Source organism: Hippocampus comes, unplaced genomic scaffold (assembly GCF_001891065.2).
Source record: "Hippocampus comes isolate QL1 unplaced genomic scaffold, H_comes_QL1_v1.1 scaffold530, whole genome shotgun sequence".
NCBI lineage: Eukaryota > Metazoa > Chordata > Actinopteri > Syngnathiformes > Syngnathidae > Hippocampus > Hippocampus comes.
This window is the reverse complement of record NW_017805191.1, coordinates 142141-164154: the sequence shown is the minus strand read 5'-3', so window position 1 is coordinate 164154 and position 22014 is coordinate 142141. Positions and strand designations below refer to the sequence as shown.

The following is a 22014-nucleotide window of genomic DNA, read 5'->3' as shown; positions in this document are numbered from 1 at the left end:
GGTTAACCTGGCCGATCTTCGACCCACTTTTCTCCAGATTGTCGCTATGTTCCTCCATTTTCTGTTATCTTTCTTCTATTATTTTCTTCTGTTTTCTTTCTTACCGCTATTTTTTACTTTTCTTCTTCGTACTACCGCTATTTTTATTTTTATTCTTCGTGACAGGGGTTCGCTTTGGCCTGGGGAGTCAAGTTCAGCATTCACTTCAATGATATCTGGCGCCATCTAGCGTCGTGAATGGGTATAATGTCTAGACCAGTGGTGTCAAACATACGGCCCGCGGGCCGGATCCGGCCCGCAAAGGAGTTTAATCCGGCCGGCGAGATGATTATGTAAAGCAGGGGTGTCAAACATACGGCCCGCGGGCCGGAACCGGCCCGCAAGGAGGTTCAATTAGGCCCGTAGGATAATTTAAAAGTGAAAAAAATGCATTAAAGACAGAATTAATATTTTTAATAAGGTGCAATTCATTGAGTATCCGCAAGGGGACACTGTTTTGATCAGAGAAGAAGACAACAGCAGCCTCAGTCCGTCACTGTGACAGACCCATGACAGCAGACGCTATCAATAGCACTCTCACATTTACACATTTAATAGCACTCTCCTTAGTTTGTAAGATTACATTTAGATTTTATATGCACGTGTAAATGGTTTAAAACTTCCTTTCTTTATGAATCTCGTTTAATCTTAAAGTGCATTACTATATTTTTCAATACCAATTACTTGTTAATGTTTGTACAATCAGTGGGATCATTTGCAATGCATATATGTGAATGATAAAAGTAAATTGCACATTTGTCGAAGGAAATGTAAGGTGCTTCATGAAATATTTTGTAAAAGATATGTTCATTAAATTTCAACATTTTCCTAATGTTCTTGTGCTTCTTTATACCAAAACAAAGGAAAGACATTGTTTTGGTTATTTATAGCAAAGTATGGTATCATTTTAATGGTCCGGCCCACTTGACATCTACCGAGGCCGTATGTGGCCCACCATGTGAAATGAGTTTGACACCCCTGAATTAGATTCATAGATTTGCACACCCATGTCCACCCACCCAGACACAAATACACACACTATCTGTTTTGCTCAATATTAAAAGCACATTCATATGTCATCTTGTTTCATAGTGAATGATTGTTATTAGCTCTAAGAATGGTATATATGTACGGAATATATGTACCGGCGTTACACAAATTGAATGCAATTACAGTTTAAAAAAAAAAAAGAAGTAATCAGATTACTCATGTATTAATTAAAATGGGGATTATTTCACAGGATTACAATTTCTACATGGATAAAGATACGACCTTGGCCCGGTTGTTTATTTGTACACTGAGTGCAACAAATCGATAAATTGTCACAATTCATTGGGTTTATATGGGCCGCTTGACTCCATCTATGCAGTCGTTGCCAGAAAATGGGAGGCCGGGGAACATTCTGTGATGTGTCCTCCACACGTAGCCAGTTTGAAAGCAGGCAGCACGGACGAAAGTAGGAAGTGGTGACCGGTATATACAGTTTGGAACAAACTTAAGGACTGATTTAGCTTAAATAACATTTACAAAGAAAAGGTGGACTGTTGCAAGGACTGCTATGTATGGAACAGCAATAGTTGGTCGCTGCACCGCTAACCTCGGTCAAATGTTACCTTCCCATCACAGTGCATTACTATATTTTTCAATACCAATTACTTGTTAATGTTTGTACAATCAGTGGGATCATTTGCAATGCATATATGTGAATGATAAAAGTAAATTGCACATTTGTCGAAGGAAATGTAAGGTGCTTCATGAAATATTTTGTAAAAGATATGTTCATTAAATTTCAACATTTTCCTAATGTTCTTGTGCTTCTTTATACCAAAACAAAGGAAAGACATTGTTTTGGTTATTTATAGCAAAGTATGGTATCATTTTAATGGTCCGGCCCACTTGACATCTTCCGAGGCCGTATGTGGTGAAATGAGTTTGACACCCCTGGTCTAGACCCTGAATATAAGACGGCCCCCATTTTTTCAGTCTTATTTCAATGCAAAAAAACAACGTCTTAAATTCGGACCAATACGGTAGTTTCTAGGAAATTGTGCTAGCTTCATGCTAACCCGCAAAGCAAAACACAATAGACGGGCTCACAAATAGCATTGATGCTGTGTCATTCTAAATTCTGACTATAAAAGTACGCACAGGCATATATTGTATATTACATCCTCAGCAAAAAACAACAATTTCTACAGCTTACTGAGCAGTTATGAGAGTCTCGTTCGTGCTTATCTGCATGCCCGTATCCTACTGCCCTCTGCTGGCCACCAGATACATGGCACATCCATTCATTTCATTACGAGTGCTCTGAGTTAAGAGCCTTATCACGGAAGTCATTCAACAAATTGTTCGAGGCACCACTGTACTGTAATTAACGTGAGCGCTGTCACGACGATGCTCCCTTTACCTCCATATTAGTGCCTCTTCGCTGCATTATTTATCGCTTCAGCCCGTGCCCATGTATCAACCTGAAGGCAGATTAACACCTTCATTGGCCTCAAATTCCCTTTAGCAGTATAAATAAATGTGCGCTTATGTTGATAAACTCTAAGTCGGTGAGTCCCAACCAGTGTGGCATTAAAGATCACCAAGAGTGCTGTTGGAAAGTATCCGATTTCACAGAAGTGGTTCGAAAATGACATCTTTGCTCCAAATAATCTGTGTTCATCTATCTATGCCAGTGGTAGATACTGACTGGCAGAATACCGGTAATTAAATGCTCTCCCACTTCGCAGCCAAAAGCGCATAATTAACCTTTGTAGCGCCCCCTCCTTTTTTTTTCTTTTACATTTGCAGGTGTGCGTGCGATTTTTAAAAAATGAAAAACACATGCCTTCAATCAGTAAGTGCTTTCTTTCATTATAGAAATGTCTGTGGAAATCCTGGCATGTCAAAGGTCACATTGTGTTTCCAGGGGTCAACTATCTTGATTTTTAATACCACACCTTGGAAGGCTGAGCATGACAAGACATTCAGCGATTTGGATCACGATGCATTTTCCTTGTAGTCATGAATATCAAGTGAATTCCTTCATTTTCAGGGTCAAACTGCAAGTATGCTCAAATCTTTATGAGCTGAACAAGCAATGCTTTAAGTAGCATTTTGGAAGGTTACGTGGCAGGTAAATGACCTGAAGTTAAATGCGGAGTGGAGCGCAAAGAGCTCATTTCCATCTGTAGTCCATCATACACGTACCAGAAATGTTTTGTACAAATGCATGATTCCATACATGTCACTGTGAAAAAGTCGAAGTACGCTGTACTTAACCATTTTTAATATGCTTATATTTATAATTTATATTTAAGTATATATTTTTTGTCTTCTACTTTCTCTCTCTCATAATTCTGGTGCTGTAAATTGGGAATTTCTTCATTGTGAGACAAATAAAGGTTTTCTTATCTTATCATAATACGACAGTGACCCAAGCCATGATAAACTGTCGGCAACATACGCCCCCAGGCCCCCATTTACACCGCAGGCGTCTAATCCCTTTTCCTTTTCTTCTGGTCCGCTCCCCTTGACAAAAACATCAGCAAACTGGAGCTGGCAAACATTCCGACACAACATGCACCGACGAACACCTGAGCTGCACTTCAGATGCAGTACAGCGCCATTCCAAAGTAAGCCGAAGAGCCCGAGAGCACCTCCTGTTAATTAGTTGTTTTGGTGCCGCAAGCGCCTTCTCAAAAGGTTCATCTTGTTAGACGAATCAATCACATTAACAGAATGCAAAGGTTGTTGGCTCGCTAAATGCTATACGTCTGGACATTTGGAAGCGTTGTATTCGCCACTGATGCTACATGAACCTGATGGACAAAAGAAATGAAGCGCAAATCAATACAAACCCGAATCGCTCAGAATCAAACTCGAAAAGATCACAGGGCGCGACCCAACTTCTTTGAAAGTCCGTATGTATGGGCTGGAATATTGAATCATTTATATTTCTATTTGAATGACTGCATTGGAAAAACTGAATTTACATCACATAAATTTTATTAGTATTCTTTCATTTTAATCGTTGCATTGAAAAACTGAATCTGAATTCTACAATTTGAATTTGAATTGTATTGGTTTGACGCTGAAGTCCAATAAACTTGGACACTGAATGTAAAATGATGACATGTACATCAGTTTCTCTGGAACCGTTTTCGATCCTCACTGAAAATAGAACTCGATGTCATTTCCCTTTCAGTTCTCACTAAGCAAATTCAGATCTCGAAATTTGCAATCAAATGAGCTTTGGCAATAGCAAGGGATCGCAGATACAAGATCTCCTCTTCGACCGAGAGAAGTGGCTTTGCGATCATCTGTATTCGATGGACAGCGCCGCACAGGTGTTAGAACACAAGCATTGACGAGGGCAGGGTGAAGTACTCGCCTGTTCTCTTGAGATGTCATTTCCAAAACTTTACAATCTGAGAGAGGCACCCAGCTGCCGATTGAGGCGGCTGTTAGAGTGAGTTATGTGCGAATCGGAGTCCCTCTTTACGACTCACCGTCTGACCACCTCATGGCATCATCCAGATGCGGCGGGAGCCCCTTCCACAGCGTGCTGTCCTTCGGGTAGCCCAGATCCATACGTCTCAGGTGGTCGTCGTAGCGCCAGTAGCGGCTGTCCTTGAAGAAGTAAGTCTTTTCGTTGTGGAGCCACACAAAGGCCGCGTCCACGCTCTCCAAAGGCAGGCCGAAGTCGCTGATCGGACGCGGGTAACCCTCCTCCACAATATTGTCTTTAAATACCCAGTACTTAAGCCCTTGAAAGGATGGATGAAGTTCGGTTAGTTTATGACACAGCATAAAAACAAACAAAAAGGGCATCGATGGTTAGCATGTCCACGGGTGTTAATTAATGCGAGTGTGACTTGGTGACAAGTCCAGGGCGCACTCCAATATTTCACCACCGCACCTTTAAGGAAAACGATTTTGTGATCGGCGGGCCTCTCGTAAACGGCGTCCACGCTGTCGACGTTGGGCGGAAGGCCTCTCCAGAACCGATGGATCTGAGCCGGACGCAGAGACACCAGGTTCTTTTCTCGTGTTAGGCGCCAGAAATATTTTCCTGCGGCAGAAAGCGACAGAACTCATCAGCGTTTGCTTCGAATGTCATAATGTGACGACGCGGCCATTGTAAACGTCTAGATGGTATTATTATTACTGTGTGGGAACAGGGTTTGTGTCAATCAAAAAAAGATATCAACACAGACTGTCCAATGACTAAGCAGGCGCAGTTCCTACGCGTGAGCATTTGAGTATCAATGCCGCTGATCTGAATGACCAATTAAATAATATATATTTACATCATGGTCTTAATAACAGGCAGCTACGCACAAACAGGATCAAATTCATAACCTATTCATCGTCCGATTCATGAAAATTCCGTATCATGAATGAAATAACCTCTCTTTTTTTGATCCCTTCATGCTTACAATAAAGATATGAATTAAAGGCACAATGCTTGACTGTTTTACCTCAGTCAAAAGTTTCGTATTTGTTAAAACTAACGACTGAGAGAATGTATTTATTTATTTTTTGGGGGTAAGGGAGATGTTTGGATGAGACAAAATAAGACAACTTCGTCTTATTTTATAAATGTGTTCATTTGTCCAAAAAAAAAAAAGACTGGCAAAATTCAGCCAAAAATATAAGATGATTATTAGCTAATTAATAAATCGGATTAAGTCGGTTGGCCGATTAATCCGTCAGGCCCTAGTTCATATCCATTAAAAAGAATTGTTCACATGAATTTATAGAATAGGCTTCACATTGCCTTAATATAGGAAGTGAATCCTTAATACATTCCACAGACTTGACATAGCGACTTACGCTACAATTCCTCTCCCAATTTGTACTCAGCATCAGCGCTGTTGCATATTAGCATCCGGGTAAACTTCAGTTAATAAATGCAGGATGACCTTATTAAACACTTTTTGGAGAGCTATTGTGCAGATGGATTAGTCACACGAGCTAATGAGCAAGAAAAGACACATTGGGCATTAAACAGATAATACGTCTAAAGCGAGGCAGCCTTGGGCCTGGCGGAGCGTTTTGTTTACAGCGTTCAATTCAGTGATGGTGAGTGAGAAGCGTGCTGGGAGCAACACATCACTTGGCTTTCTATTGATCGCCGGATCGCCCACTCTGTGCCCACAACCATGTCTCTTCCTTTCAATTCATCTCCTTTCACCTCATTTTTGTCTTTCTCTCACATTCATCTGCAATCCTTCATCGATCTGCCTGTCTTGTATACACAAGCTCGCTCCTCCTGAGGTTTAAGTACCTTTGAAAAAGAAGGCCTCCCCTCGAATTTGGGCAACGGCATCAAAGTGACCAGCGCATCTGTCTGGGGAATCTCGCACCAGCCTGTGTGAGATGGACAATGGAAGAAGGAAACGTCAAAAAAAAAAACAAAAACAAAAAAAAAAAAAACAGGGATGGGGCACAGAATAAATAGAAGCCACAATTTGATTCAAAATAAAATAATTGCAGTCACCTAGTGAGTGGATGAGTGCGCTTCAATTCAATAGGCTAAGCACTGAGCGAGCTGCTCTCACGCTGACAGGCTCGAACCTCGGCCCCCCTCCCAAAAGTGCATTTCTCCACTGGGATAATAAGTGATTTCAAGTAGCGACGTGGTCGGCCTGCCAATGACGACGGCTTTCGACCCACAGGCTTGCCACTGTGAGTGGGAGCCAGTCAGCTCTCCGATTACAAACAAACATGTCCTTTTGCATGCTATTGACACAACACTGCTGCCTAGTGATCAAATACTGAGACCTTGGTCACGAAAGAGGCAGCTTTCCCGGCTTCAGGCGACATGGGGAGGAAAAAGCTCATATAGAGACGAAAAAGTCTGATAGATTCCTCGTGACTCCGCATTGTTTGCATCTTACCGTATTTTCCGTATTATAAGTTGCACCAATTTTCTCAACAGCCGACCGTGTGCCTTATTATCTGACGTGCCTTATATACGGATCAATATTCTGATTTCTTGGATGCCATATTTTAAATGTTCTGTGAAACGCTTTGTTAGAGCTGCAGTGATTGTGAAAGCGCTACATGTATTGCATTCCCTTTAGCGTAGCTCCATATATTGGATGCATAACGCAACCTCAGACACTATTGTAGCTTCTATTCTATGAGCCTTATAATGTGGTGTGCCCTATATATGAAAACAGTTTTAAAATAGGCCATTCATTGAAGGTGCACCTTATAATCCGAAGCCTTTTAGAGTGCAGAAAATACGGTACTCCAACAACAAAAAGGGCTGTTTACAGCATTAATGCAAGAGCAGCATGACAATTTTCAAGGATTTGTTAAGATGATAATGGACGCCTTATACACCGAAGCGCCTTATAGTGCGGAAAATACAGTACTTAAAACAGAGTCGTGTGGATATCAATCAGACCTACAGTAGCACGCGTAGGTGCTCTTTACCTCGCCTCGTTAGTTTTCTCAAGGATACTAACAGTGGCCATATAGCGGGTTTAAATCAATCAATGTCCTGCACATATTCACTGATTATATATTTATACCTTGCCAGCTATTGAGCGACCTGCCACTGGTTTGGATTTGACATAAAGGAAATAGAATGCATGTAATCCAGGGTCGAAAATTGGCCATATAAAACCTTTGTTTACTCCACAGCATGCTCGGATGTCAGGCGAAGGTCCCATTACATGGTGGCAGTTGCTGTTCGTCAAGCATTATACTTGCACACAGTTGGCATTCCCCCATCGGCCTTTCCCCCCTGACATCTTTCACAAAGGCCGCTGGCAAGAGCGTAAGGTCTGAGGGTGCTTGAAAGAAAATGGAGCAGGAGTGCGTACATTTGTGTGGTTTTCACAACGCCAGAAAGGTTAAGGGGTAATAAAAAGAGGATTATTGATGCAAAGGTCGAGGTCCTTTCATGAGGAGGTCAATCGTCAGAATTACATTCAAGTCAGGCGCATTGTCTACTTACAAGACAGATGATCTGTTTTCTGGGAGGTCCAGCAGAACTGGAGGTTCTGCTGTCTGGGAGGGATTGCCGGGTTGAGTGGTGTGGGACACCGAGTCTCTGACACCTGAGAAGAACACAGGCCACGAAAAGGTGGAGTAATTGAGTCTGGCAGTCACCAACACTAATTGGACAATGTTTGGAGACACCTTGAGGAACTATCAACAAAGGGTGTGATATAGTCAAATGCCCAAAAGACTGTCAGTTTACTTCATCCACGTTTTCATTCATCAGTGGCTTGTCACATTTCGGCTTTTTCACATAAAGCGGTCATACCATAGAGCTGCCAGACGCGGACCTTGTCTTCATAGGGTAAGTTGTACTTCAGAGGGTCTCCGACAGGACCCTGGTAGTACGGTCTCATGATGGACTCCATGGCTGAGGTGTGGACAAGGCCGATGGCGTGACCAAACTCGTGGACGGCGACCGCAAACAGGTCCATTCCGTGAGAGTCTGAAGGCGACACGAACAAAAGCATGGCAATTGGTACAACTTGAAGTTCAAACAAAATTTCGGGGGAAAAAAAAACCTCCTCAAGCCTCAAGGGCGTTTTGCTTTTATTTTGGTGTTTCGTGATATTTCTGCAAAAGGATACCGGTGGTCCAATCCAAATGACAAATTACATTGACAGCATAATGGCTGCCGCTGACCAATAAAAATGACCAGAGCATCAAGCTAAATCCATTTTCTTTACCGCCTGTCCACATCACGGGTGAGCCTATCCCAGTTGACGAGAGCTGTGGTACAAACCTCAAATTAAGACCAGAAAATCAAAGGGAGCATACAAGCAAACGCAAGCACTGGATGGGTATGCAAACAGGACGGCCGGAAATTCAAGATTAGAACCCAGGAGCTCTCAACTGAGAGACATGTTGCCTCTATATGCCAAACAAAACGCCACTTTCTCCATGGTTTTACTCGTTTTAGTTCCCAACGTCTCTGTAATTATGAATAAAGCAACATACCGCTGACAGCTGGCGCACAAATGTAATGCTTTCTGTAATGTTAAGGAAAACATTCGCTTTGAAATTAGAATGACGTAAAAGTCTACCCCACAGAAACAGACTGCGGGTGTTCCACGATGAGTATACTGGGTCTCTTTTATTTACCGAAGACCACCTTCTTCTTGAACTGTGTGACTTTTTGAGAACTACTACGAGGTTAAGTGAAGCCTATAGGTTGAGAGGCATGGGGGACAGCTTGGCACGGGAGACAGCTTTGGCGGCTGTGAGTGCTGTCGGCCATGTGGTGGAGTGAGATAACTATGGTAATACTGCACCCACCCCGGGCTGCCAATCAAAAGAAAAGAAAGACAAGAAAAGAAAAAAAAAACACTGCGGGTGATTAAAGTGCATTTCCCCCTTATGCTCAAATATATATGAAAAAAAAATAGACTGCATTAAAAACATCCTTGTCAGGCTCCACTAAACAAGACAATACCCCAGTCTACAAATTCAGATGCAAAAATGTGAGCATTAACCTGCTCATTCCGTGGATATTTTTATGCCGTAACAAAAAAAAAAAAAAACAACCCACAACAATATGGCCTGAACATGAGCCTGCGACAACACCGGGGGATCCAAAGATGCCAGATTCGAGAAGGCACAAGAGCACACAGAGCCGGGGAGGACACAAGAGGATGGAGAGGAAGAGAACACAACACAAAGTAGGAATTGTGCCGTCATACTCCCAGTCGTCCCAAGGTTGAGAAAAAAAAAAAACACAAACAATCTTTTCACAGTATGTGTACGGATGAAACAATGGCAGCGAAGGTGGTAAAAAGGTTACAGTCAACAGCCAGACAATAGCACCGAATCACACAGCAAGCTAACCAAGCTTTTGAAGGCCAGATACGTTATCGTGAAAAGTAATTATCGTGATGCACGGTAAACACGCTGTGTAAACTCTGGATTTAGCGCAGAATGCTATAAAACATAGCCCGCAGCCCAGATGGCTAGTTTAATGAGATTGTTGTGTAGCATGCGTTGGATGGAAATAAGAAGGGAGCCAGCTAGCCGAGGGCTACCTTCTTTAATGGGATTTGATTCTTATACCGTTGTGACATTCCAACACTTTCCGCTACTCATTCCAGTAGCGGTGTGGGACCGGATTGGAACCCTCTAAAGTCCCGGAAGTCATACAATTTGGAATTCAAATATTTTTAGGAAAAAAATATCCTCAAATATCCATTAATAGTTCATTGGCAAAGTTGACATTTACTGTCAAACTAAACTTAAATTACTGAGAACAACAAATTGTGTACAGTATTTAAAACAGCCACATAATTTAGCCTTTAAATGTGCTAGCTTCATGCTAACACATGATGGGAACATCATACAATTCGGAATTCAAATATTTTTAGGAAAAAAATATCCTCAAATATCTATTAATAGTTTATTGGCAAAGTTGAAGTTTACTGTCAAATCACCGAGAACAACACATGACATTTAAAACAGCCACATAATTTAGTCTTTCAGTCTGCTAGCTTCATGCTAACATAATTATGGGAACATCATATATAGACTAACGATTACCATTGGTGTTGCAGTGTTGTAAACCTCAAGCAACGGCTATTTGAACACAAATAGTGGGTTCTACAAACAAACAAACAAAATGCCAGCACTCAGGGGCATATATATATTTTTTTATTATCTGTAAAGAAAGACTAATATTATACAGTGGCTTTGTGAGAAGTGGACATCGACTCCATGTACAATATATCTGATGTCTGGATCATACTGGCCCCAGGTGACCAACAGTTTCATTTCTTGGGTTTTATATGAGCAAGTACAATATTATACAGCACAATTTTTTTCTTTTAGAGAATACATGACGAACATTACTGCTGATGTTTTTCAGGAGGCTGGAACATATTTACACCTCTCATCAACCCTAATATTAACAATGCTATTTTAAAAAAAATGGAACAATGGTTAATTTCATTTTAATTTGTTACAAGTGAGGCAAAAAGACAGATATGTTCTCCATATTAAGCTCATGTCATTAAAATCAAGAAAGTTTATTTATTTATTTATTATTTAAAGTATATTTATTTATAATATTGACAAGTGTAAACCTATTTTTGCAATTGTGTTAAGAATTTCAACAAATTAGGTGATTATTAAGAATTCATTCATTATGTTTCTCACCCATCCCATTAAATGTAAAAAATAATGCTTTGATTTGATGTCCATTTTCCGCATTGTTGATCAAAATATTTTGTGAAATGTTCATCCCCAGGACGGAAAAATTGCCAGTTTAAGGTTTTCTGACGGTTTTACCCTGGAACAGACAATCTTTTCCAAAGAAAGGGTCAAAAAGCACCCTGGAACCAATTTGTGTTCAACATTCAAGATTTTACTGTGCACAGTTTGAAGTGCTTGTATTCTATTTGGGATTGCAGATAAAATTGAATTGGCGGGCGGACGGGGAAACACCTGATTGGTTCATCAGCGTGATGTTGATTCAAGAAAATGAAAAGCAAACATCCAGGATCAGGACACAGCCGCACTTCCGTCAGCCTCAAACTAGTAAAAAAAAAACCCAAAAGGCTATTATAGGAACTACTGTCGAGATGAAAGAAAACACAAACGATGATCAGGGCTGCTGGCAAAAAGAACTACGGAACAGGAAAGTGTTGTGAACTTGTCATTTCACCTTAACATGAGTTGGTGGCCTCAAACTAAGCTCTGTCAGTTCATATAATAGAATCCATTAACTCGGACAACATTTTTGTTCTTTGTGATTGGGCAAATAAATGGCATTTATATCAGTGGGTGTGTGTGCAAATCCAATGCCAATATTAGCTGAATAATTTTGCCCTGCTTCGTTGTGATGACATATTTATTCTTTGTCCATCGCGGTTTCCTTTTCCACCTCCCCTGACAGGAGAGTCTACAGTCGAAACGAATAGAATAAGATAGCGCGTCTTTGCTCTTTTTGAGTGTGGACATCAAGGGTCAAGTTGGCAGCTCTGAAACACACTGCTTTAATTTAAGGAACAAATTGAATGGCTGCAGGATGTTACAATACACATGGGACGTATCGGAGGGGGCTTGCTTGCTTAGTTTGCAACAATGACAAAGACAGTATGCGATTTGGATCTGTCAATCCGAACAGAATCGGAGGCTAAATGGGGGAGAGCAAGAAAGAACTTACAGGAAAAGAAGTTCAAAAAAAGTACCTCACCTCACAGTTTTGGGAATGACACGACTTTGCAGTTTGCTCTGAGTGCTCTTATCAGTATTATTTGCTGTTTGCAAATAATGCTTTTCGCCATCCCTCTAATGCAGACAGGTAAACAGATAAGCTAGCTGCTAGCCAAGCAATAGACTGAACATAATGAGAGAGATAAAGGCTCGCATTTGTCAGACGACCAGTAACACAGCTCATGAATGCGCTTGCAAATGCAAATAAGGAAGGCTTTGTTATCACTGATCAGCATATATTTATTACATCCTAATATAGCGAATTTGGGGGATTCGTGTGCTACTGTAAAGCAGAGTTATTTGCTAAATGTAATTATATTCCATTGGCCAAACGCAAAAGCCCGAGGAAGAAAACATGGTTTTGATCGAGAGGGAGAGGATTTATTTGAACTTTACGCAGTTTACACTCCACTTGCACTAGGGGCGAAATGGTGCGGTGCCCGAGAAGCTCCACCAGAGGGCGCACCAACTACCAAAATGGAAGAGTACGGCTTTGCATGACAGACAGGCTTAAAAAAAAAAGTCAAAAAGATATGTTTAGCTTAGCTCGGCCTTGGTGGAGGTTAGCCCTCCACAGAATGTTATTCTTGTATGCTTTCATGCTGCGTCATGACCTAAATCCACTTCGGCAACATGTGACTATCCCCTCTCCACAGTATAAACACTGAACTGTGTAAGTAATATCCTTTCAAGTGTTGTACAAAGAAATAGATTTCAAAGGCCATAATTAGTAAGGAGCATGAAAAGATAGCGTCTCGATTGTTAAATCCTTGGGGCAGACCGTTGGAAACTTTGAGTGGCTTTGCAAGGACAGAAGGCACTTTCAGGGACAAGATTTATCTCCTTTTTTGTGGGGTGGGGGAAAAAATAATGTTTTTATATTGCATATTATCTGCCTTGACAAGAAAAAGAAAAGTCAAATTGTCAGATTTGAAGATGAAAAGAACGTTGATAGACTGGCCATTCAAGTCCGTATGGAATATACCTCTTATGCAATTCTTGGGAAAGTTTGATTTCGGCAAAATGGACACATTTTTCAGTTTGAAAGGTTTTCATAGCAAGTGAAATTTCAAGAACTTTTTTGGGGGGGCGGGGGGGACAGAATTGAACTACTTGTTTACACAAACTGTAGTTGGCAGAGCAGCATGTGGAATGTGCCAAAATTACATGCACACAATTTAATTTTTTTTTTTTTTTTATAAAATGAAGGACATATATTTTAAAAGCCTTGTCATCGTTCAGCTATGCGTGCAAATGTTTGGCCACTTATAATGAGACCTCAGCGTTTCATTTTTATGATGATTGAGTGATTTGGATGAGGAAACCAAAGGCACTTCATCGTGACATATTGACTCACCGGATATAAATGAAAATGAGAAAATTACTCTTCGGGACTTAATAAGTTGATGATATTATCCTACCATCCATCTGCTTTCTGTACCGCTAATCCTCACGATTTCGATAAATAGTTAATTGGACATATTAGTAAGTTGGCATGAAAAAAAAGAAGAAGAGGATTGAGGCTTTCAGGCTGCTAATACTTCTAAACTACTGGTTGGCACATGCTGCATCTCCTGCTCTCCGCAGGGGGTTTAAGCAAAGCATCACATTCTGGAATATGCCATCTATCTTCATCCCGGCTCGATTTTGACAAAATACCGGGAGGGCCAACAGCTGCTCAGTGGAATACGCGCGGGATAATCATTGTGTTGTTTCAGTCAATAATGGTTTGATGAAAATATCAAAATGTGGCTTATTTGTTGGGTGTCAGCCTCTGCCCCGTCCGTCATAATGTGCCAACACCTTTTATTGATTGTTTTTTGCTCTGCACTGAAGCAACACTGAAAAACTGCTCTGATGGAAATTAAGAAAGAGGTTCTTGATTTTCTCATTCGTTTTTAATCATCCGAAAAATCACTGGATTCTGCTTTTCGAACATATTTCTTTTAACGACGTTGCTTTAACGGGGGTGGCGTATGTTTTTTAACATTTGGAGGAACTAACACACCTCCTCAGAAAGCTTAGGGGGTGGGAGGGTGGGGTGTAAAAAACTATTTTAGTCATTACTCTGCTCTCCAGTATGAGAAACTATTTAAATTTTAAATTCACATTATAATGATAAATAAATATTAACTAAAGGAGACTGGGGCATGAAGGGGCCTAAAGGGAATGTCTGAATCCTTAATAAGGCCTTGTCGAGTTTTGGCGAGAGAAGATTTAAGTCGCTATGGATCCGTGGAACACGACAAAAAGGGCCTTGGCATATTTCATACATACACACGGACAAAACCGTGGCACCCTCCATACTAGGAAAGGAAACCCAGAGAAAGGGAAAGAGCCTTTGGGATTAACTCATTCACTCCCAAAGACGTTTTTAAACGTCTTTTCAGACTTGGTCCAGAATTGGCTGGTACTGAATGAGTTAAATGCAAAACGTCTTCAACTAACAAGCAGATACTGCCGCCCCCCGCCCACCCATCTCCTACCTGGCGATCGGAAGGTCCACGCCTCATCATCATCGAAGTGCGTATCTCCAGCTGTGAATCTCTCTCCAGGAAAAAAAGCGTGGGCCACGGTGCCTCCGGGCCCGTCAAAGGGATAGCCGTCATTGTGGTCGGCCTTAGTGAAATCGATCTGAATGTCGGCGTCGCTTCCTGCCACCTCGTGGAAGTTGAGAGGCGCGATGTCACTCCAGACCTTCAAGGCGTAATGCATGAGGGCGCGAACCGTGTCCCTGCCCAGTAAAGCCGAGTCCTTCGGGAACGTCCTCACTCTGAGTCAAGAGAAGGGGACAAAGAGGGAGCACATTATTCGGCTGAAGCAAAGCAACTCCGTGGACCAAAGTCACATTCAGTCAGACTCTTCACGTTAAACCATCCATCTGCTTTCTGTACCGCTAATCCTCACGATTTCGATAAATAGTTAATTGGACATATTAGTAAGTTGGCATGAAAAAAAAGAAGAAGAGGATTGAGGCTTTCAGGCTGCTAATATTTCTAAACTACTGGTTGGCACATGCTGCATCTCCTGCTCTCCGCAGGGGGTTTAAGCAAAGCATCACATTCTGGAATATGCCATCTATCTTCATCCCGGCTCGATTTTGACAAAATACCGGGAGGGCCAACAGCTGCTCAGTGGAATACGCGCGGGATAATCATTGTGTTGTTTCAGTCAATAATGGTTTGATGAAAATATCAAAATGTGGCTTATTTGTTGGGTGTCAGCCTCTGCCCCGTCCGTCATAGTGTGCCAACACCTTTTATTGATTGTTTTTTGCTCTGCACTGAAGCAACACTGAAAAACTGCTCTGATGGAAATTAAGAAAGAGGTTCTTGATTTTCTCATTCGTTTTTAATCATCCGAAAAATCACTGGATTCTGCTTTTCGAACATATTTCTTTTAACGACGTTGCTTTAACGGGGGTGGCGTATGTTTTTTAACATTTGGAGGAACTAACACACCTCCTCAGAAAGCTTAGGGGGTGGGAGGGTGGGGTGTAAAAAACTATTTTAGTCATTACTCTGCTCTCCAGTATGAGAAACTATTTAAATTTTAAATTCACATTATAATGATAAATAAATATTAACTAAAGGAGACTGGGGCATGAAGGGGCCTAAAGGGAATGTCTGAATCCTTAATAAGGCCTTGTCGAGTTTTGGCGAGAGAAGATTTAAGTCGCTATGGATCCGTGGAACACGACAAAAAGGGCCTTGGCATATTTCATACATACACACGGACAAAACCGTGGCACCCTCCATACTAGGAAAGGAAACCCAGAGAAAGGGAAAGAGCCTTTGGGATTAACTCATTCACTCCCAAAGACGTTTTTAAACGTCTTTTCAGACTTGGTCCAGAATTGGCTGGTACTGAATGAGTTAAATGCAAAACGTCTTCAACTAACAAGCAGATACTGCCGCCCCCCGCCCACCCATCTCCTACCTGGCGATCGGAAGGTCCACGCCTCATCATCATCGAAGTGCGTATCTCCAGCTGTGAATCTCTCTCCAGGAAAAAAAGCGTGGGCCACGGTGCCTCCGGGCCCGTCAAAGGGATAGCCGTCATTGTGGTCGGCCTTAGTGAAATCGATCTGAATGTCGGCGTCGCTTCCTGCCACCTCGTGGAAGTTGAGAGGCGCGATGTCACTCCAGACCTTCAAGGCGTAATGCATGAGGGCGCGAACCGTGTCCCTGCCCAGTAAAGCCGAGTCCTTCGGGAACGTCCTCACTCTGAGTCAAGAGAAGGGGACAAAGAGGGAGCACATTATTCGGCTGAAGCAAAGCAACTCCGTGGACCAAAGTCACATTCAGTCAGACTCTTCACGTTAAATAATGCAAAGTCTTCTATTATGAAGTAGCGGGAATCCACCTATCATCATTTTCCATGTCCCTTTTGACCTCCGCGGATGCCGGTATCAAAGTGTTAATAGCGACTTTCACCCGAGCTTCAAGACAGACCTTTCATTCCTCGTGAGGTTGAGCAGCTGGTCCCTCATCTGAGATCGCTGGTGAAGGTGACCAGAGCGTTTTTTTTTTTTTTTTAATGCGTCCAAGTCACACTTCGAAACACCTGCCAGACGTGATTCAGATCACTTCTTGAACAATACTTTTGTCCTTCCTTGCGCATGAGACAACAGTGGTACCTCTACTTGCGAACATCTCTTCATACGAAATTAGTTACGAAAATATCGCCTCTTGTTATGAAAGAAATTTCAAGATACGAAAGGGAAAAATACAGTATGGGCTGCTACTCGCAGCTCCGAGTGTCCTGAACGCAACATACTTATAGTTGCTCTGCCATTGGCTATTACCTAGCATCTTCCTGACATCCCATTGGGTAAGAGGGACCTCTGCCAGTATGTGTCTACGTGTGTAGATAGATAGATATGTGCCTATGCAGCGTCCTCGTGATTCGCTCTTCGGGCCATGAGGCGTTCCGGATAGTTTTACGTAAACGTGAATCACCCACAAAAAGTGTTCACCAGTCGGGCGATCGTTCACGATGCTGATGTTTGCCTTGGACATTTTCGAAGGATTGTTAAAAGCAGACAAAAGCAAACGTCCTTGGATCAGTTCTTGACAAAACGGCAGGCTAAAAACACTTCTGCGAGAGAACATGCGCTAAATAGGGCAAAAAACGATGAGGACGCAGTTAAGTTAAATAACCATCATCTTTATTCTTTACTCCATTCTTTGTTTTTTACATTATGCACAACTCTCATTTATTGTGCAATTATCTAATTGTAACATGTATTTGTTACACATTTTGATGCATTTTTATGCTTTATAAAACATTTATGTCTGAATTTTGGGGGGCGCTTGGAACGGATTAGGGCATTTACATGGAAAACGCGTCTCTACTTACAAAATTTTCTAGTTCAGAAATTTCGTAAGAACCAATTAATTTCGTAAGTAGAGGTACCACTGTATTATACTGTACTATTCTAATCATGTGTCACTAGCTTTTGCTTATAATATTGTCTCGCCACTAACAAATAACAAAACAAACACAGCCACTTTCGTTCGGCCTTGATGAGCCTTCACCACCAATTGTTCCAACTGCCTGGGACATTAATGAGGGTGATTCCACCGAAACAATGTCAGTGGTTAGTCGGGGGCTCTCTCCATTACAGTTTAATGACTGTCCTTTTGCAGGATGCATGAAACCGCTCTTGCCTCAAACATAGGGCCTAAATATTTGTGATCCCGCAAGCAAGGCTCAGAGTAAGGATGTCACGTTGCTGCCCTTTTCCTCTTGCCACGCACGCGTTCCAACCTCCAGAGTCACCCGGTGATCGAGCTAATCTTTGGAGTCAGGAGTATTTCCCCGAATAAGGTGATTTTCAGTTGCTACTTTGTTTTCTTGAATACATGAGTTTTCTTTTTTTGAATTTAGTAAGACCCTACTTTGGACAAAATATTTTTTTTTACATTTTTGGTGCCTCATGATCTCTTTCGGTTTGCCTCACGGCTCATAACAGTCCCTCTCGTTCGATTTTTAAGAAACCATCGGGCCAGAGGAAAAACAACCAATCACAGACAGAAAGCGTCACCGGTGTTACTTACTCTTGTGCACTTACATGCACACTCACAAGGGTTTGATCGATATGATTATTTATTAGTAAGTTTATTTGGAGTTCATGAAGTGAGGCGACACTCAAATCTTGCTTGCTAGCAGTGTTAAAACCCGCTAACGCTCCCTTTGATCTCATGCTTGATGGCGGGCAGGCTATTCAATGGCTATTGGGGGGGGGACCAACAACGAAAGCCGAAGATGAAGCGAAATACTCTTTTGATGCTCGCTCAACTGAGGTCTCGCGTTACATCATGACTGATAGTTGTTCTGCCTTATAAGCACCACCATTTTGCTTCATCCACATCATATCATTCATATGCTCAATTTGCCCACTTGTGAACCTGGGGGGAAAAAAAAAAAAAAAAAAAAAAAGCACACCGGCGGTATTAGTTACTCAAGCTCAACGACGCGAGGGTGGTTTGAAAATGAGCTGCACCTCAGCGGTATGCATGCATAAAGACACCTCGAAACATCATCAGATTCCCCGTCGAAATAACTTTTCTTGCCCTGATTTCCATACGCAGATGTGCCCACACAGTGTATTTATTTACACGGAGAGCAGAAGCGCCCCTGACTGCTGCTCCACACTTTACCAAGGTCGTTGCAAATTGCGTGTCCTCCGCTGACAATTCACCTGCTTATTAAAGCTAATTCGGACGAACGAGGGCGGGTGATTGCGTTTGGAGTGAAAATAAAAGGATACGTGTATCCAAATTGTGCGTGTGGAGCGCACGGGGCAACGGCGCTTAAGTTGGCCAAGGTCAGAGCCCTGCTGTCCTGTTTCTGGGATGATGCGCAGAGTCCCATGGAAAATGCTTGTGTTTACATTCGCTGACTGTGGGCGCATAACAAATGAGCCAGGTGTTATTTCCCTGCGGCGCCTTGCAGAAATTGGATTTATTTGATGGCCCGACGTGAGGGTGGGATCAGGTTTTTTTTTTTTCCCCACATTTTCAATTAATAATAATTTTTTAATCTCGGATGTCTCCTCTAGATTTTGTGTCCCCTCCCGACCCTGAAATAAGACTGTCCTAATTAAGTTCCTGTGTTCATTTATTTTTCTTATTCCTCAAGAAAAGGAAAAAAAAAGAGACAAATTACAGAGAACAGAACATAAATAAATTTCCTCTCTGTTTCCAGCATTAAATAACAGCAGTTCTGTGTCTTGCCTTAACTGCTCTAAATCAGTGTTTGATTTGTTTTCCTATCGACGCAGCAATACTACACGTTTTCTTTTCTCTTGGTGTGTACTGTTTGTACTTGAGTACTTTAACACAGCGGCCCCCGACCTTTTTTTGCACGGTTTAATGTCAGACATTATTTTCAGGGACCGGCCTTTAAGGTGTGACGGATAAATACAACAACATAATATGATTTGACCTGCATGAAAACTGTGGCATTTTCTAAACATAATAATAAACACAAACCACACAGTGTCAAACTCATTTTTGGGCGCAGGCCACATTTTAGTTACCGTTTCACTTGGAGGGCTGTTACGACTGAAACCATATAAAGAAGTTGAGAATAACTGTTGATTCAACTATTGTTTAAGTTACGATCATGAGGGGTTTGGTAACAAGAAAATGCTTAAAATATATCTTATTTATTCCATATGAGAATTTAAAATTTTGGTAGACATTTTCGAAAGGATTATGGAAGTTGACATGTTTGAGCTGCTTTCGCGGGCCACATAAAATGATGTGGCGGGCCAGATCTGGCCCCCGGGCCTTGAGTTTGACACCTGTGCTGTAAACCATGAACAATGGCCAAAAGGACTATCGGTGCTAATGTGACACAGGAGACAAATCCTGATCATGAGTCCGACACATGCATGGGTGAAAATGGTGGTGGCGCTCAGAGCTAGTTTTCAGGATGACATGTAGTAAAATCAAAATGCATATACACGGAGCCTGAACATTCATCTTAAACTTTTGACTCTATTAAAAAATAAAAATAAAAAAATAAACGAAAGCGACAACACAAATTTAAAGCCTGAATAAACTGCCAAATTCCGGTGCCTGATAAAGCTGTTGGCTGTGTGATCCCAACATGAATGTTTACTTTCTTGAAATTTGACCGTGACAAACAAGCAGCTGGAAGAAAATAAGCCTGGCAAGTTTCAGGGTGAACCGAAAGTGCATGTGTAAGAGTTTTGCTGTTCGACGGTTTGAAAAAAAAAAAAAGAAAGAAAAAAAAAAGCCCAGTGGCTGTTTCCCAAAAACACAGCATCACGGTCTCACCGATAAATACCTGAGAACACAACGTGCTGTCTGACTAGTCCACATCAATCCAATATAATACAGACATCAAGAAGTGCTTCGGTCAACAAACACAGTCCGGCAGAGACAGTGAATCTTTTTGCTTTGATAAATGAGATGTGCATTTTTTTTGCTACCGGATGAGAAGGAAAGCGGGCAGAGTACGTAAACAACAAGAGGCTTAGTGTCACAAGCATTCATTCTGCTTGCCGACTTCAAACAAGAATGATCTTTTCCACGTTTAAATCTTGTCACAACAGTCTTATTCATGTTGCTAGATTGGTCGAAAACAGCATCAAATGGTATTCATGCTCGTGCTAAATGTGATGAAATTCCCTCCACTCAGTCACGAGAAGCGGATGCACCTAAGGATGCCCGAGAACATTCATCATCAAAAATGGTTTTCTATTTTCTCCCCCTTCGGCACTGTTTCTGATGATTATTCCACCCCCCCACCCCCCCAAAAAAAAAAACGTTTTCACGGAAAACAAAAGCTACATGTCCATGTGCAACTTAGCATATACGCTCCAGCTCAACGTCCAGTCAAATGCAATCCGTTCTACGATGCTGATTGTGCTCATCTTGAAATCATTTTCCCCATGGGAAATACCTGAAAAATGAAGTTATTTCTTCCACGCTAAAGCTGATAGCCTCATACAACCTTTATTAACGACACACATAGCATGGAAGCAAATGGAATACGAAAAGGCTATGTTTTAAGGCACGTTTCCCCCACCCCTAAATTTCTAAATATTGTAGGAACAAATGTTTTTTAAGAGTTAGTAATTGAGCAAGCCGGAGTTGTACAAATATAAAAGACGGTAGGCTGAAAATCCAGCCAGACCCGATGTCAACTCGCTCCCTGCACCTCGGAGGACAGAAAAGAGTTTCGCCCTGATCAAGTTAGACACAATTAACTTGGCAATTAACCCTGTAGCAGTCATTTGCATCTCCCCAGTGACCCTGAGGCTAATAGGCCGGAAATGCAAACACGATTCAAAACAGAAAATGGACTTTCTTCATTGTGCATCCCTTTTCTCGAACGCCGGTCTTCATTGAGGTCAAGGGTGAGCCGGATGGAGCCTGTCCCGGCTGACTCTGGGTGAGGGGTGGGTTTACACTGTGGATTGGTTGCTTGCCAGCCAATCACAGGGCACATATAGACCAGGAAAAAAAAATTGACAATCACATTTACAGCTATGGACAATTTAGAGTCTTAATTGAACCCAACATGCATGTTTTGTGAATATCAGAGGACGCTGGAGCATCAGGAGGAAAAGCTTCACCAACACAAATGTGCCATCCAAGAAGGAGAGTTACTTCCGCTCGTTCCTACCGACTGCTGTCTTGCTGCTGAATAAACATGCGTGAAAACTTGTAACCATTGTAAATAGCACAGCCACCTTATGTATGCATAAGATGCATATATGCAACTTAT

General features: G+C 41.8%; 1 protein-coding gene and 1 long non-coding RNA gene across 2 annotated transcripts in view; one reads left to right on the top strand and one right to left on the bottom strand.

Moving 5' to 3' along the window:
• Nucleotides 1-22014, bottom strand: part of mmp17a (matrix metallopeptidase 17a) — a 58927-nt gene that overhangs the window by 2800 nt on the left and 34113 nt on the right. Inside the window, exons 4-9 of the mRNA XM_019868724.1 lie at nt 16186-16472; nt 8315-8491; nt 8003-8105; nt 6320-6402; nt 4949-5101; nt 4539-4796 (exon numbers count right to left, since the gene is read on the bottom strand). Coding sequence (XP_019724283.1) covers nt 4539-4796; nt 4949-5101; nt 6320-6402; nt 8003-8105; nt 8315-8491; nt 16186-16472 — 1061 coding nt within the window. The remainder of the gene's footprint in view (nt 1-4538; nt 4797-4948; nt 5102-6319; nt 6403-8002; nt 8106-8314; nt 8492-16185; nt 16473-22014) is intronic.
• LOC109515121 (uncharacterized) lies at nt 1990-18521 on the top strand. The gene is made up of 5 exons (XR_002168113.1): nt 1990-2072; nt 2558-2568; nt 3777-3779; nt 8273-8278; nt 18511-18521. It is a non-coding gene; the product is annotated as an uncharacterized LOC109515121 (long non-coding RNA).